Here is an 18,752-nt window from a genome sequence, read left to right as displayed (position 1 = left end):
GCACAATCCGAATGGCTACGAGCTTTACGTAAATGTTGCGCACAATTTTTTTTTTTTTTTAACTATATCCTTTGCCAACACCTTCTCCAAAGGGGAAATTAACACGTTTGGAATTCTTCCACGAAATTTAGGAAGACGCCCTTTTATCGCTAATTTATTAATCGCATTTTTTCTATTTTTTGATTCTATGGGGGGAAGGAAAAAAAAAAAGAAAATTCAGCCATGTGTAAAGACGCCCCACAATTAAGCCATACCTTCGCATTACCTTGAAGCACATTTCATAGCATACCAGAACGCGCCTCTTCTGGTTTAAGAAAATTCGTTCGTCCTTAAGCCTTTTTGTGTTTTTCTGCATTGTGGAGGTGGATGAGTGGCAAGAGGGTGCGTAAGAGGAGGCATGTGTTGATATGTGTAGGTATTACACATGCATAGGCACAGATACACTGCCGTTACAACCGTGTGTATCATTGGCCATGTGTGTTAGGTGCACATGGTTGGAATAGTCATCACTCTCTCCCTGCTGTGCTGACAACATATTTTTTCCATTTCAGATGTATTAAATTGTCGCTGTTTATTTTACGTCTTCCCGTGTGGATTCATCGAACGATATTTCCTCCAGCGCTTCGTTAATGACATTTATCCTGGAGGTGCACTGGTGAAAATTTACATGTACACATATGTGCATATGAACATAATGACCTGTATACTACATGAAGTGGTGAGAAACATTCGATCGCAACTTCGCGAATGGATCATTTGAAGAAGCAGGCATAAGCAGTGCAAACACAAGTGGGTGAGTGGTCCCAAAAGTGCATCTTTGTCGAGTTTTTTTTTTTTTTTTTTTTTTGTTTGCACTACAACGTTACTACTAAGCTATTGGTACTAATTAGTGTCATTTCGGAACTCCTTTAAGGGGATACCTTTTCTTCCATTTTTTCCGCGATGGCTAGCTCTTCAACGGCCTCTGCCTTATTGTTGCTTTTAATTTCTGTAGGACGAAAATTTTAACAAGTGCATTAATCAAGACGGTACGTCCCCATTCTGCGTCGGGCCAAGCGATAGGAGAATAATATGGAGCGAACAAACGAATGGTTAATAAGAAATGTTAGCTGAGCATTCGAATCATCTACTGTGCACATACATGCATGTGCATCATTACAGAGGGGAATCAAAAAATTACGTTAGTCTCATCTGCTTTTATTGTCACAAATAAGATGTGGTGTGGGAAGAGGTTACGTAACTCTACCTGCCAATTTCACAAAATGGGAAACTCTTAATAGTAAAGGCTTAGTGTGTTTAATGTCCCCCTCCAGATGCTTATATTTCTCGTAGTAAAATAATTCCCTTCATGTAGTGGGCATATGAATAATTTTTTTTTTTTTTTGCATTTCTCCGAAAAAGGGATTCAAAAAATGTGAAGCGCGAAACGTGGGAATAAACCGTTACACTAGTTTTTAACGCTTTAATGGAAAATTGCAGCATTTTAAGTCTTTCCTTTTTATCCCTCTTACTGTCTCGTTAGGGGCTGTGGAAGGACTAGTATAACTGGTGGCGAATACTTCCTTTCCCTTTTGGTTTCTTTTTCTTCACTGTTTAGAAACAAATTTAAAACATTTTCGTCGTTTGCATCTATAATTTCGGATTCGGCTTTAAGCCCCCGCTGCTTGGGGTTTTCTTGTTCTAGCAGCATCTGGAGCGGTGCGAGGAAGTAGAATTATCATCATCGTCACGATATGACCATCGTTGCCGTTAATTAGTTTTTTTTTTTCTTTTCACAAATAAAAGCGGGAGATTGATTAGACATCTGGATTTTTTTTTTCTTGTCGCCCACTGGGGTGTCCTTCTGAAATAGTGTTGACATCCCTCCTCACTACTCGTTTTTTTTTGTTTTTTATATTTTATTACATGTTTGTTCTCAGCAATAATGCGCAGTAGCTCCTCCGCTATTAGGAAAAAGGTGAACGTGAAAGCGAAGATAAGGATGAAGGTGTATTTAGAGATTTGTGCAGATGATAACCTCACAAATTGCAGGAGAAAATGCATCTCTTTTTACGGGTGTGGAATATCAAGCCCTACCGGTGGCGACAACATTGTGATACTCGCTGTGCTTTTCACCCTGCCAAGTTGAACGTGGAAAATTTTCTCGATGAATGATGTTCCGTTTTTGCCTCACTCATTTGGGATGGCAAATGTGTTTTCACCATTTGATCAAACCGTCTAACTCAGTATGCTTAAAATACTTACCACCAAATCGACACCGTCCCCTCTGAGCGAAGCATCATTCACCGTGCGAGGTCTGTTAACAGCTACAAAAACCTTCGGGGGGGGAACTAAGGGTAGGGAGGATAATTGGGCGTCAGGTGTGGAGACACATATAAAAATGATGGATCGCTGAACACAGCAGCCGCGGGGGATGTGAAATTGTTTTGCGCATGATGATTAGAGGAAGGTTTGTATTAGCGCTTTGGATTTCGCCACGTTGTCACTTTTCGGCTTTTCCAATTTGCCGCTTTTTCAATTGTCTCATTTTCCAACTTTTCGTCAATTCCCCCACTTTTCGCAACGCCAGGTACCCCGGGGTGCCCTCTAGCGTGGAGTGATAGTACCAACTAAAATTAAATCGCAGCAAAGGGTGAATACAACTATTTAAAGGCGCTTACGCAGCACTTATTATGGTCACTTACTCCAGTCGCTCGGGTGCAGCCCCTTCGCACGTTGCTCACCAGTTTGACCAAAAAGGGTCTCAAAGAAGAAGAAAAGGAAGAAAAGCAGAAGAAGAGCGCGGTTCATCTTTTCTTTTAAAAAGTGGAATAATTTGCACAATGAACAAAGAAAGATAAAAAGGAATGAATAAAAACGTGAAAACACAAAAATAATTATTTACTTATGTACCAAATTTTAGTGGATCCTACCAAAGGTGTGCATCAAACGGGTTAGTTTGTGATCATAAGTTTGCACTGACAATTATTTTTCCAAACGTTACTGTGTTGTGGAGGATGTCGAAAAGAATGTTTCCTTTCCTGTAATAGGGGATACTAATAAGTGGACCTTAATCTGAGCAAACGATTTTTAAATCTTTACTAAAAGCTGCTAGTCATGTTTTCCATTGAGGCTATTTTTCAGCCATTCTGCCAGTTCTATAATTTTTTTTTCTTTCCCACCCCTTCCAATAACCCGCGGTGTGTATGTACATGAAAAAGGGCAAGTAGGAAAATCGGGCAGACTTAAGAACGACAAAATCGTCCATACGTTTCAAAATTTTTACTAAATAGTGACAGTTACTACTATTCTTTATCATAGCTCCCAACATGCGTAATGGTTCCTTTCTATGCATTCATTAAAAAAAAAATTATAGTGTAACAGGTATGACCACTATTCTTTTGTGAAAATGGAATAATTTCAATAAATGTGTGTATTGTTCCTGTCGCAGATGTTTACAGGAAAGCGTTCCACATTTCAGATATGAAGCGGTAAGTGAATAGTGGGACAGAATACTTCCCTGCGTGTAATGTTTCGCCCCGTTACGCCTAGCAAAATGGCACTTCTCAAAGGTGCGCACTTGTTCTATAGGTAAGGGTGGAGATGAGCACACATTCGACACAAATGTGCATAACGCGGTACTTGTAAAATATGCAGTTCTTTTTTTTTTTTTGATAAATATTCATTTTCCTGTTAGAGTTACGCATGGTAATTGTGTGTCTGCCGCTTCGGCAATTTTTACCGGTGCCGATTCATCTCATGCAGTTAATTTTGCTCATTGGAGGGTGAAAAAAACGGGGCATACACATGCATACTTATGTGTTCGTAGATACGTATAGGCTACCTACCCGATTTCGAGGGGGAGGAAAAAACTCCCCTTCTCGTAATTTTATTGTCACCATTTAGACTGCAAATTGTACGCAAGGAACGAAACGCCCTTCTATACGGACTTAAAATTAGCCCCTTTTGATTTTTACCCCACCCAATGTTGCATCGCGCTAAACGGCAGGGTAGCCACCGCAATATGTGCACAAAAGCGAGGGTTGGAGAAATGCTCAAAAGTGCGTTCAATTTTTAAAAATGCATGTACTTTCGCAAAAACAAAAAATAGAAACCTTCTACACAACAATGGCGTAATAATTAATTTACCTCAAAATAAATAATTATTTATTAAAAAATAACGCAACGCTGTGAGTTCTCTTATTTTCTAAAAAAATCACATTGGAATTAAATTATCGCGCAATGGTGGCAGTAATCTGCTATTTTTTTTTTTTTTTCTTTTTATAGACCTGTTGCGAGTTATTCCATCATTATTAATTATCTTTAATATGTGAGGTCACTTAGATGGTGTAGTAGGAATAATTCCCACCGGGTTCTCTAAAGTGTAAAATGTTAACTTTTCCTTTTTTTTTTTTCTCACAAATGTGTGTGCAACTTCGAGACCCCACTTCACGACCTTCCTCAGATTGTTATTTTCCTCTACCCAAAAGGGCTAGCTCTATTTTTTTTCACAACAAATTGTTAAATAAACCGAACTAACATCCTAAAAGGAAATTAGTTAAGTCCAGTTCGTTTTATGCGGGAACTATAGAAGAGGAAAAAAAAAAAAATACAGAGTTGTTCAAAATTGCTATTTTATTTTTTTTTTTTTTTTTCTCCGCCCCCTTTTTTATTTAACCGATTTAAAATTTTTCTTGCGAGCGCTTTGCCTTAATTTGCCGGAATGCTGATTGGTGAGAAAAAATCACCAAAAGGGAAAAAAAAAAAAAATACATGTATATATGAATATATATTATATGTATATATGTATAAAGAAAAATGAAAATATTTGAGGAAAAACATCCCGAATTGCTACATTGTGTGAACATAAAACTTCACGCACAATTATGCAACTTTTCCTTTGCCCTCATGATGCATAAGAACACGCAAACGCCAAATGCAGCACTATTCGCGACCTATGCATATGCGCGAACGCTCACACGGAGATGTATGTGTACACTATGCTTCCAGTTGTACAGTATACCTGCAACTACTCACTTTCGCTAAAGTTTTATACGCAAAGCGAAGAAAACAGAAACAAAATGGGAGCATCGCCAAAAATAACTGCAGTGTGTTCCACTAATCATTAAAAAAATACATTGGGTCAAAAAATATCTCATTTGACGCACAGCATAGAGTAAGTATTTACGCCCGTATGTAACACAAAAATGCATATCTTTTACTGCGTAAAAAAAATGGACACGTCGCATTTTTAATTAAATTGTTTATAAATTTGTTTCCCTCTTTTGTTACACGTCCATGCTTAGCGCGCGTCACACTTTTCCATTTACAATGTACAAAATAGGCCGCATGCCCCAGACGGCCCCCTACGTATGTACAGGTGAACGAACGTCTGTGCCAACATGCCAGTATGCAAATACACGTGCACATAATCACAGGAAGGTGTATTGAAGCATCTTGCTACTGATCACACTTTGGTCCAATTCGTATGTCCTTCCCTCCCCCCAACAACTACCCCCACCGTTTTCACGTCCCACGAAATGTGTCAATATATATCCCAAAATGTTCTTCATGCAATCGAAATAGTTTCACCACGCTTATTATAACACTTTTACATTTCTCTTATGGACGTTACATATGCATGAATTGAATAAAATTTGAGTTAAGAAAGGATGAACTTTTTTTTTCTGTTTTTTCCATTTTCATATCACATAACAGATTTATCAGCACCTTTTTTTTGCTCTTTTCCCTGATTTCATAACTCGCAACTAGGAATTAATTAAAATAAGCCTGCTGTGTGTGTGTCTAATAATGTCTATATAGAGCGCACTAACGTATGTAGCTATTTGACCTTGTAACCATTTCCGCTCCCCCTTTCATTTATTTTTTTTTCATATTTCTGTGTATGCCTGATTGTATGTTTGTGTAACATGTCACGTATTCACAAGAAGGTGATAGTTGTTTGGAGTTTTATCCTTTTCGCATTTGCTCAGTCACCTCTCGGAGAGAGAGTACTTCACATTCTCAGCGTTTACATCATGCTGCATCTGCATCGCGATTATTCCATAAGTAATTTTTCATTTTCTTCTCATGGGAATGCACGTGTAATCTCCCATCGACCCCCTACCTCTTTTTATTTGAATAAAAAGAATTGTTTGTGTCCTCAAATGTTTAAGTAAACGAGTGGGAGATAGAAGACTCCCTTCGCCCTCTTTCCCATGCAGAAAATATGTTCGGGACAGAACCCAGACATGTTCAGCTTGAGAGATCTTGGGTGAGAAGATTGTCCCATTTTTCATTTGAAAGGGGTTTAATTGAATATACGCACATATCTAATTTCAGTTTTCTTTGTTGATAAGTGGATAATCAAGTGGTTTACCGCTGAGTGACAGACTCTCTTTTTTTTTTTCCGTTCCACCAGTGTGTACAGCAAGGGGATTAAAGCTAGACCATAGCTGCTACTGGAAAATAAAGCATCCATCCTCGGTCATGGCAAGCAGAGGCATGTGCACATGTGTGTAGAATGTATGCACGTGTAGAAGCTAGGTTAACGAGTTTAACTCTTTCGTTACTCTACTTTTCATCTGTTCTGTAATCACCCTATCTACTTTCAGTCCTGGTAAGTCCCAACATGAGTATCTCCCCAATAAAGTACGAATCGAAAATCTTAAGCAACTTGGCCAGCATGCTAAAGCTTAGCGAAAAAACAGACAAAGAAATATGGAACGAAATAAGGGAAGAGAAGGAACAGCTCAAGTTCGAGATTGACGAAGACATAAAGAAGGTCATTGATGTTAACAAAATTAACTGTACCTGTGATGAATCAAAAAAAAAAATGGAAGAATATGAAGGGAAGAAGTTTGAATATTATTACAATGTGGAGACATATGGGGTCGATTTCTTCCTAGACATATGCAATGCTCTAGGTAGGGCTAACTACAAACCATTTCTATCAGAACAAGGGAAAAAAGAAGTTATGAATGGATTAAGAATTAGAAGAAATTCCAATTTGTATAAGTATGTCTCCTTTTTTTTAAGTAAAGAAAGACTAAATAAGGAGAGACTAAATGATGGAAAAACACCGGAACATATCTTCCACTGTTTTAAGTGCCTAAAAAGTGTACTACATATATATGTGGATGATCAAAATAATCGGAAGAGGAAAATGTATCTACAGGATAACAGATACATCACAGAACAAATAGAAGAGAAAATGGAAAACGACTCACTTAGTGAGAATCAACAAAATAGCAATGCGAATCCTCTCAACTTAAGGGACGGAATAATAGCCGTGAGCAGATACAAAGAGGAGTTAGCGTCCATAACTAGGAAGTCAAATGAAAGAATTATGAAAACTATTTTGGATCATTCGAAGGATATGAAGGGTGGGAAAAATGGAAAAATACACCTCTCCCATAGTACCACCCAAAATATAGGTAAAGACACCTGCATTAATGGGGATAACCACTCGAGTAGTCATCGCCAAAAACTGAACGGAAGTAACTCCTTCGAGGACAACAAGCGTTACAAAACGTCAGGATTTTTCGACGAACACGAATTAAAGCGTTTTAGCGACTCCGCCAACAGCTTTTCCAATGACGGAGAAGCAAAAAGTAAACACAAAAATGCGAATAGTAAAAAAATGAGCAACTTGAAAAATAACCCGGTGACAAACAATTTCATACAAAAGAAGGGATCATCGGGAAACTCATTTCTGAGTAAGGACAGGGAAAGACAACGGAAAAACTCGCAAAGAAGCAGGAAAAATAGACACAACACCAGCTCGAGTAAAAACTCGGGCTCAGTCAAGAAAAAGAACCCAGGTGATATTATGATCTCGGTCGATGCAGACGTGAGCGGGGTGTCCGTACCGGGGGGTGATCCCAAGGGAGGCAGTAAACCCGATGGGGATGATGGCCAAATGGGAAAGGCCCAATGTGCAGAGTTTCACTGTGCAGAGGTTCAATGTGCAGAGTTTCACTGTGCAGAGGTTCAATGTGCAGAGTTTCACTGTGCAGAGGTTCAATGTGCAGAGATTCAATGTGCAGAGATTCAATGTGCAGAGATTCAATGTGCAGAGGTTCAATGTGCAGAGGTTCAATGTGCAGAGGTTCAATGTGCAGAGCCGAAATGTCAGGAGACCTCATCTGAAGAGCTCCACTGTGAAGATGCCCAAACATATGCACCTGCACTGGAAGTGATCGTCCAGGAGAATGAAACCCCCGGTGAGTTGATTCAAAGTGGAGCCGTGAAACACGCCCAATGGGAGAAGAAGTTGAATGGAGAGGGGGAACGGGGCAGCTTAACAGATAAGCACGCCATCTGCTCAGCCGAAACGAAGATACCCACCGGGGAAAACGAATCAAACTCGAAAGACAGCGCGTCGGACGAAGCTGACAAGGAGAGTCACCAATATGACGTGTATCAAAAAACGTCCCTCGTGAAAAACCCATCCAATGAGGAGGAAGACTACAACTTCAACGAAAGCGACGACGCTTCCTACTCCACAGATGATTCGAATTATAAAAGGTACATGGCGAAGAAGAAGACAAAACTGCAACAAGAAGGAAAAATAGTCATCGACCTGAATATACTAAACGGAAATGCAATCAACGCGTTGGAGGAAAAGGAAAAGGAAGAACAAATTGAGGAAAAATACAAAGAGAGATGTCAAGAAAAACAGCAAGGAAGGATAAGAATGGATACAATAAGGAAAGCATTAGAAGAGAAAAAAATGATTTTCTGCAAAATAGAAGAGATAGCAAAAAGGCGAAATAAAAAACATGTAAAAACGCAAGTATTGTCGGAAGACTCCAAAATTCAGAGAGCTTATTTTAGTCATAAAATGAAAAAATTCTATAATTCAAAGTCCGGATATTTTGGTTGTGGTTGGTCGAATAACAGAACTCAGTGGACTCCATTTATCCATGCCCCCTTTTTTGATAATCACCATAATACTATATATAAAACTAGGAATAGAAAAATGTACGAAGAAATATACGACACTTTGTTACATGGGAGGATCCACCCCTCTGTTAGAATTGTCGAATTGAAGGATCACAAGCATCCTGTGCGGTTATGCACTCCGTACTATGAAGATTGCTATTCAGTCGTTTACACGGGGAAAAAAATCCTCGCATCGGATGACCGAGTTATTTTTGGCGAGTACACTGGTTATGTTGCGAACAACAGGGAGCTATCGCAGGAGAAGCACCAATACACGTTCGCCCTATCCTTCAACAAGAAAGTTTTTAACGATAGAAAGAATGTCGTTTTTATTAATGAGATTGAGTCGGACGAGGAGGGTGAGCTGAAAGGGGGCAGCCTCCACGGGGGAGAAGCGAATAGGATATTAACACAGCCTAATAGCAGCAACCATTGCGAATATGCCACGAAGTTGAGCAGCGAAGAAACCTGTTCGGATGTTCAGAAAATTTGTCAGAAAACAGCTCTCAGAAACGGTGGTACAAATACAAAGGGCGGAGGAACTCCCACGGACAATTTGGCTACACCACAATGTGAAAATTCGACACAGAGTTCCACCAAAGAGAAGAAAAAATCTAAGGAACTGAATAATAAGATAATTCTGCCAGATAATTACACTTACGCTGTGGACTCGTCTTACATGTTCAACGAAATGTCACTAGTCAATCATTACAAAACATGTGCCATTTTTAGCAATTACGATTTTAGGATAAATGCGGAGTGGCAATTGGTTTACCTTGATGGGTGGCCACACATCATTCTCACATCCATCCCAGGAGTAGAAATAGACACAGGAGAAGAAATCTTCGCGGATTTTGGCTCCGAATGGTTCGAAAGGGTTAACGAAATATGTCTGAATGAGTTTATTAAAAGCAGCTATGCATACCGATTGAGCAAGTTAAATCTTTGTAAAGAGAAACATTTCAGTGGAGTAGATGACATCGTGGAGCAGTACAACTTGATAAAAAATCACACCACGTGCAACATATGCATGCACAGCATCAACACAGATAGTAGTAACGGGTTTATTTCTTGTTCGGGTTGTAATCATATCTATCACTTACAATGTGTGCAAAAATTAAATGCAGAAGTGAACGAGAATTACGATTGGTTCTGCTCAAGTTGTGTCAAATTCTGCATCAATGTGCTGGATCAGGAAGAGTTCTTGGCCTACCTAGAAATGGAAAACCACAAACAATTGATCGACCTTTTTAGTGATATGTGTGTAGAAAATTCAAACAAGTTATGCAAGTTGTTAGCCCCACAAGGAAACAATACCCCCTTATATCAGACCGACGGGAAGAACACAAACCGAGTGACTGGCAACTCTAACTGTACTAATCAGTATGAGAAGATACGGAAATTATTACAGTGTAGGGAAAATATTATCGACTTGGTGAGGAATAAAGAGATAATTAACTCCTACTTAGAGACCACCGAAAAGGAAATAAATTCTCTAGATAACACACAAGAGGAGGAGGATTTGTCCCTTAAGAAAGACGAAATGGAGTTTCTGCTGCAAAACAGCTTTGAACTCCACCTTCTTGTTGACTATAAAAAAAAAATCGATGATTTTCTGGTAAGCAGGGACAAGGTAGACACCTTCGTCAATGACGAAAAGGCCAGGAACACCATGAAGTTGAGGAAACAAACCATAAACTACTTGTTAGAAAATAGGAAATGTATAGAAATGCTAATCGACTCGGTGGAACAGAGCACTCTCATTGTGTTTCCTCACAAGGAGCGAACCATCTGTACAAAGGTAACCACTGGTCTCACAGTTGCACACAAGGAGGAGGTTCACCGTTCGGAAGAGGACACTACATTGAACGGGCTCAAGGAGGAATTGCCGCAGGAGCATAACCTCGGAATACAAAAATGTGACCCAAATTTTAGTACGGGGGAAAGCCTCGGTTCAGGCTCTACCGCACACACGAATGGAACCTCTTGCAACTCGTACGAAACGATTTTGTATAATAAGTCCAACTCTGTTGTGAAGAATTTAAAAGATATAAAGAAAGCTCCCTCCTTTGGTGGTGTCATAAGCGATGCAGTTAATTGTTCAACATCCAGCAGCAACAACACGGGTGGCAACAAAATCCTCTGCTTCAACAACATGATGAAGTTGAGCAAGAAGATCTTAGGATTTCCCTTGTTAACAGATTTCGAAAAGGGAATGAGTACCAACCAGCCGTGTCTTCCCCTGAGCGATCACCTAAAAAAGCTCTCTGTGTGCACCGTTTGTTATGACAAGCATAATGACTTGGCTAAGGCCATTATATGTAGAGTTACCAAGATGCACTTTGAGGCTAACTACAATGATGGGTTGAGCCAAGAAGACATGTCTAAGGCCTCCAGCGAATGCATCCAGTCAGTCATTCGCGAATTGGCTAACACGATAAAGGAGTACCGAAAGAGGGAACTGAGCGGGGCGTACGTACAGGAGGTGATTCTCAGTGGCAGTAGCAGCTATAGGAGCTACAGCATCAGCAGTTATAGCAGCCATGGCGAGATCAATGCCGATAGCGCGGTAGCCCCATTAGCTGACGACCATAACGACATCGGCTCAGAAGATCATTCACCGAGTTCCGTCCGTAGTCGGAGAAAAATAGTCCACCCAGTCAGTTCCAGCCTAACACTTCCACCCCAGAAACCATTTTATGACATGATGAGCGACCCTCCATGTAGTGACAGGCGCCAAGGGGATACAGAAACCCCCGTTGAGAATAAAACACCTCCCCTGTTATGGGACAACAAAATGAGTTATACGGACGATTATACCTGTAAGAGAGGGAAAATGAATTCGACGCTGGATAAACACCCTCATGAAGAATACAAAAGTAGCAGTAAGAAGAAATCGAAGCTTTGTACGAAGGCTTCTAACAACGTGATCGGTGGAGAAAATGCCGATGCCTTAAATGGGGGGACGGATAAATCGGAAAATACAGACAAGGGGAAAGCACAGGAAGGGGGAAAAAACGGTCCTAGTTACACATCTCATAGAGGGACAGATCAGCACCCGCGCAGTGATCCATGTAAGGATCCATATAGACATTACTCCAATCATCCATACGTTGGCCCGCATGCCCAGCAGAACGCGCAGCCCAGCAAAGTTGAGAACCAGAAGGGGGACAAAAATCACATCTATTTTGCAGACGGAAAATTGGGTGGCACAAAGGAGGCGACGAATGATCAAAAGGGGAACTACAGCACGTTAAAAAATATTTCCAAAGCGAGGAATTTCATTCCGCTCATGGGAGTTGAACTTGGGAAAACAAAGATTCAGAGGGAATTTACAAATGGAACTTATGTAGGGACAATTACGGAGCAAATAAAGGACGAAGATGGAAATCCATTTTTCGTTGTGACGTATGATGATGGGGACGAGGAATGGATGACGCCCTGCTTCCTATTCCAAGAATTGCTAAAGCAGTCAACAAACAGTGTAGAATATCCATTAGCGAGTACGTTTAAGCAGGTATTAAACCCGGAATTTAGGAAGGACTTAAAATTAAACAATTGTTCCCTCGAATTAAAAATTGGAATACGAAAGAGGACTATCAATTGTGAAAGTGCTAGCAACAATAACAGTGTCACCAAAAGACAGAAGCATGCGCACGAGGGAAATTCCTCAAGGAAGAAGAAGTAACGATTTTCACGTTACACAGTGTTGCGCGTGTGGCGTGTCAGCCGTTACTGCCCGTCGTATAGCAGGGCCGAATAGCACGATCCGTTGAGAAGTGTAAAGCTCAAAATAGGCCGAAAAGGCCGAAAATTCGTTTTAAAAATCATAAATTTGGTGCCTTTTACATTTTATAGAAACTTCAAAATGTGAGAAAATGTTTTGCGCATGTCATTTCGTAGGAAGATATGATTTTAATAATTATTTTTTCACTCATAAATAGTGTATTTTATTTTTTTTTTTTGGTTTATTCATATTTGTTTCTTTTGCCTTTCCCCCTCACCCACCCCCTCTTTTTTTTTTTTTTTTTTTGTACATTCCAAAAATTTACAATCATAGTTAGCCCTACCGGAAAAGGGAGAAATTTGAAATATATAATAATCACGTCAAAATGACATTCTTATTTGAAGCAATAAGTTGAAGGGGTGTGAGAAATTGTACACACAATACACATTACGCAAAGTACGCGCTTGATGACGGAGCACTGCTAAAATGTGGAATTAAAAAAAAATACGTTTCTGGGAAAAAGAAATAGAGATTCTCTCGTATTTTTTGAGGAATAAAAAATTGGTAAAATTTTTCTAAAACTTTTTAAATATGCGTTTAAAATCTTTTTAAAATGTTTGCGATTTATTCCATTTTTTTATTCTTTAAAAAAAGCGAAAAAAAATTGAATTGTTCTCAAAAATGTGTAGAACAAAAAATTAGTAATTTGCATATGCGGAATGTTTTATCACGCCATCGTATGGTTGTGCATTCTGGGAAGGCAAAAATTTACGGTTATCCTTTTTTCTTTTCCTTTTAAATGGTGTTTTTTCTTGGAAAAATTGTTTTATTTCATTATCTTTTCCTTTATTACTATATTATGCGCCTTATTCGTTGCACAATTTAATGTTGCTAAAATGTTTTTTTTTTTTTAAATAAACTCTTGAATTAGCCGCATTACTATTTTTAGCGGAATTTTTTTTTTTTTTTTTCAATTTTCACTTCATCCCAGAGAAGGTGCATATCACTTGTGACCATTTAAAACCCCCCCTAGCATGTTATCGGCATACGCGCACCCCCTTGTTGGAATGAAAATAATTAAAATCGTAAAAGTCGCGGAACACACACTGTTATAATTTGTTCGTAAAGATATTCATGCATTCGATTTCTTCTTATAAGTGAAACGTTTCCAATGGATACTTTAGGGACTTTGTATTTCACCTTTTTAGTAATTTTTTCGTTTTTTGTACAAATTAGTTGTAATAAAATATTTTCGCCTTTTTCGTGAGAAACCACTCAGGCGGAAAATATACCAAATGATGATAATTGAAAAAAACTAGCTTAGATGAAATGAAATGTTGCCCAAAGGGGTTCATTCGAGTTACCAAATTAAGCATGGGGAAACGTTCTCTTTTATTTCGCATGAATTGGCGAAACCTCATGTCTTTTCCTCCTTTTATGCGCAATGAGGGAAAAAAGCGAATGGTGAATGTAGCGAACTCGGCGCATTTGGCGAAATTTGAAAAAGAGACTAATTTAATTAATTTTTGCGCTAACGAATGGGGGAAATTAATCAATTGCGCATTCGTAGATTGGCAACTTTGGCGAACTTTGCATTTACAGTATCTGCAAAATAATTCATTTTGCATTTCTAAATTACTAATTTGTAATTAATTTTATTCTTCTCAATTTCGCATTTAGCGTTGTGCAAAATTCATTCTTTCCGCCCTCTTCGTGCATTTTCGCATTACGTTTATTTACCTCATATGTTTCCCCCCCCCTCGCGAACTAGCGCATTTTGCGCCGTTTCGCGCAATTATACTCAAATTTCCATAATTTCCACTTTTTCTCACCGTTTTACCAAAATTGCAATTTTCGCGTCTGTCCTCTGTAACGCATAAAATTGTTTACGCAATCGTCTGTCGCATATGGAAAGCGAAAAAAAAAAATAAAATAAATAAATGAACAAGGAAGGAAAACAAAACAAATGTTTCAGTAAGAATTTCACTTCCGCTCCGCACTGCATTTTTTTTTGGATCAATTTAGGCAACATAATTTTTCTCAGTTTTCACCTGCCACTGCGAATTGTCCCTCCAATAATTATTACTTTTTTTTTTCCTTTCTTTAATTTAATGATTATCAATGGAAGAATAACTGCCGCTGCGGAGGCTATTATCACAATTGTGCACATTTATGGGGATTATACACCTTGGCAATGGTACCAATTCCATTATTTTTCCCAACTTTGATAAAATTGTGCATTTGATTCTTATTTTGATAATCCCCACGTGGCAATATATTGGCAGTGCTAGGACGGGTTGCGGTGTGCGTTATTGATCGTTCAGTCAGCATTATCCCTTATGTTGGCATTGCTTGCGACGCTCCTGATACTAATAAAGTTGCAGTAGTACGTTTTTAAGTGCTTCGATGTATCCCTTCTAAAAATTCGCTAAGTGTTTTACTCCATCTTACTAATATAATGTTGTGTTTCTTTTTTTTTTCATATCTCGTCCCTCAGCCAAATAACATTTTGGGCACAGTACAATTTGTTCTTTTAAAAAAATTACAAACATTGTGAATGTAATGTTTCTTACCCCTTTGAAGATTTGTCATTGAGAATTTCCCTACCTTTCTGTGCATTTCCCAGTTCGAGCAGTACGTGTGGCGTTTGGTCCATTTGATATACATGCAAAAAGAAAAAGGAATGAGAATGAAAGCAGGCGGGAAAAAAGGAAAATTACTATTATGTTTTTTCCTTAACCAAATAAATTAATCAGAAATCGTGAATTTTACTTTGTTAAACGAATGAAAACGTTTTTGAGTTAAAAAAGAAAGTTGTGATACATTAAATATATGTTCATTTATTTATTACATTTTTTATACGTGTATATATAAATATATATATTTTTTCTTGTAGATATGAGTGACGTATTATCGGGGGGTGGAAAATTTGTAAATTAATTAGAAGTATAATTTCTTTAATTTATCATTTTGTAAAAAATGTTTATATAAATTTTTTCTTTTTCTCTTCTTTCTTTTTACGTGTTTTATTCATTTTGTAACGTATTGTATTATTTTATTGTAACAAAAAATGTAATTAGAAACAACGAATTGCATTTTTAATAAATGGAAACACACTCTTTTCTCCCTCCGTTAAATAAAAGTGGGAAAATATCGTTACAGAAAACCAGGTGCAGTTAGAAACGCGTGTATATTTTTTGTGTTCGAATTAGTAAATGCGCCACGAGGAATATATAATGCGCTAAATAGGATTATATGCGCGTTTAGTGCATAAAAGAATTAGTCGCATGAAATGTTATAAGCGAATTAATGGTATGATTAAATCAATAAAAGAATTAATTGCATTATATGCTTCATTCGTGTCGTTTTTTCTTAGTATTCGTTTTTTTTCCCATGAAGTCGAATAATTCACCCTAGCCCCACACCTTTTTTCGTCCCCAAAGCATTTGATGGAGGAAAGATAAAATAATTATTATTATGTCTTCCAAAGAAGAACAAATGTGACGTAACCTCCTTTATTTCCAGTTTTCCCCCGTGTAGAGCAGGAGGTTGGGAGAAACATAGTAGAGCTAAAAGTGAGAAAAAAAAATTACTCGATTGTATTAAACTTAAAATAAAAAAATGGGTTCCAATTAGTTCTAATTTTAACGTAGATTATTTTAAAATGTTCTAGAAAAAAAAAAAAAAAGAGAAAAAGGAATCTGATTTTTTTTTTTTTCTTGTTTTATATTTAATTCTATATCTATTTTAAAGGAAGCAATACCCACGTTCCATACGTTTTATGTATATTATTTAAATGCCTGGTCCCAGGACATTGCAAGACGCCTGAGCGAATTATTTTAAGAGTGCAGTTGTGTATTTTTTCTGCCCTTGCTCTTGAGTAATATATTCTACGCCTGTATAAAAATACAATGTAGTGCGACAATACGTCATAAAATATTTACAAGTACGTGAAAGCATAAGTTTATATTCGAAAACAGGTGTTCACTTTTCACGACGGATATGCTTTCTCTGCGCACAGGTAAATGTACAATTGATTGCTTGGCGTGCTTCCGTGACTGCTTCCTGCTTTCTACATTTAAGCAACATCGACTGGGTGCCTTTTATTTAAAAGCTGCCTACGATTAGTATTCGTAATGCACAACATAATATCCCTTTCTAAAATGAAAAACGAAATAACAAAGTGAGTGGAGGAGGTGCAGCGAAGTAACCGGTAAAGTACTGCAACGTAGCGCAAAATAGAGAAAAATTGCGAAAGAAATGGCATAATAATGCAAAGTCATGCGTATGCAAAGTACGACAAACTATTGCAAAATGTAGCAAAATAAAAAAATGTACCACGCCAGCATTTTGCAAAAGCGCCATAGATCATTTTTTTTCTTGAAGCGTTTTTTTAAATTGTAGTTTTTATCAAGTGCGCAGCATATGGCGGATTACCCATCTGCATTCACATTATGCTAAAATCTTTTATTTTACCAATTACCATTTACCAACTAGTAATTTTCTAATTGACATATTTAGTTTCCACTCTTTTTCTCATTATATAGATGAAAACAAAGGGAAAAAATTGACTGGTAGGCATATATATGTGTTTACGTACGTATATGTATAAACTATTTGAGCATTTCTAAAATAAAAGAATAAATGAATAAACGAAAAAATAAAGAAAAAACTAATTTTTACGTTTATTTTTGTAGATTAGTTGTGCACAATTATCCATCTTAATGTGTATATGATGCCCATGTAGTAAAATATACCCACATGTGCCATTGGGGGAAAACGCCAAAAGGAGAAAAGACCCATTCCAGTTCGTGGAATTGCATGATTTAACGGGATAGTTATCCTTCACATGTATTTTTGTCACCCATATCACCACGAAATTTAGTATCCTGTGCACCTTCCATACAACACAAGTTAGCAACTTTTTAAGCTACCTTTTGGGAACCCTGATAAGGCGATTCTGTACCGATTGCATCCCCCATGTGTGACAGCCCCGTAGTAATGGGACGATTTATTTTTTACACGAACGTAACCATACAGCCGTTACCAACAGGCGTCACCATACAGGCATGACTGTACTGAAATGACCGTGGTGACATTACCGTAATGAAACATAACCATCTTAATTGTAACATTAGGGGAACGAAGTTGTATTATTTAAAATTTAAACCCGGCGAAAATATTAGGACGAAAAAATAGGAATCAATATTTTTATGATCTTTATGGAAAAAGCACAGCTGGGCGGGGGACAGAACCAAAAAGAGTTGCATCCCGTTTATAGTAGGTTTGCGTTTGCGCCATTGCGTTCCTTTACGTGCCTTTAAGTAAACCCTTACGCAAACGTCTGTGTACACGTTTTCAATTTTTTTTCCTTATCGTAATGACATAACTGCATTTAATGGGCATAGCTCCTTAATAATTAAATTTTTCGTTTTACGAAAAAGAAGAAACCCTTTTGTCCCAATAGATTAATTTTACTTCATACAATTACTATTTTTGTTTTTTTACCGTTTACTTTTTATTAATTTACACAAGAGAAGCAATATTACTAGATGAAAGAGAGGAAGATACAAAGAAACCAAGTTTCGGAAATATATTCGAATACAGGTTGATGATATACATACGATCCTTCGTACGTACGTACATTTGTACGTTCTTGTTTGTACTATGCCCTTATGTGAGACGGATACCCACTATATGTAGTACATACATGAACCTTAGAGCACGAGCGAATAAGTCGTTCGCCTCGCGCGTATGTTCCAGTATATGTCCGGCGGCAGTACAGTACAGCTTAATACCATAGCTTACCAGTTAACATTACGCTTGGCGCTTAGCAGGGAACGCGCGGCTCGTTTCCCGCCTGTACACATCCGTATGTTCTTGTGTACACCCCTGCACATGTACAAGGGGGATGTGGTATTCGAACTCTTCTGACGAATACGGTATGTGCCTGTACATATTCGCATACACATGTAATGCCACCCTCCTGTACAAGCTTATGTGTACGCATGCCTCCCTTCCTAAGCACGCATCCAAACATGTATACACCACACACGTATGCAAACGGTCGTGTTGCGTACTTTTTTTCACGCGAGGCAAG

The 18,752-nt window shown here is 38.1% G+C and overlaps 2 protein-coding genes across 2 annotated transcripts; one reads left to right on the top strand and one right to left on the bottom strand.

Annotated features, from left to right (window-relative positions):
* Nucleotides 1-149: 149 nt before the first annotated feature.
* On the bottom strand, nt 150-1,690 carry C922_00755 (hypothetical protein; the record flags this gene model as incomplete). The annotated part of the gene is made up of 6 exons (XM_008816367.1): nt 150-185; nt 266-349; nt 581-652; nt 921-988; nt 1,247-1,344; nt 1,512-1,690. 6 exons carry the CDS (start codon nt 1,688-1,690, stop codon nt 150-152), a joined length of 537 nt encoding a protein of 178 aa, XP_008814589.1.
* A 4,920-nt stretch (nt 1,691-6,610) lies between these two features.
* On the top strand, nt 6,611-12,613 carry C922_00754 (hypothetical protein; the record flags this gene model as incomplete). The annotated part of the gene is made up of 1 exon (XM_008816366.1): nt 6,611-12,613. One exon carries the CDS (start codon nt 6,611-6,613, stop codon nt 12,611-12,613), a length of 6,003 nt encoding a protein of 2,000 aa, XP_008814588.1.
* Nucleotides 12,614-18,752: the final 6,139 nt, after the last annotated feature.

The sequence above is a fragment of the Plasmodium inui genome (genome assembly GCF_000524495.1).
Source record: "Plasmodium inui San Antonio 1 unplaced genomic scaffold supercont1.2, whole genome shotgun sequence".
In the NCBI taxonomy this organism is placed as follows: Eukaryota; Apicomplexa; class Aconoidasida; order Haemosporida; family Plasmodiidae; genus Plasmodium; species Plasmodium inui.
Note: the sequence above shows the minus strand (reverse complement) of the source record. Positions and strands in the feature narration are given on the sequence as shown.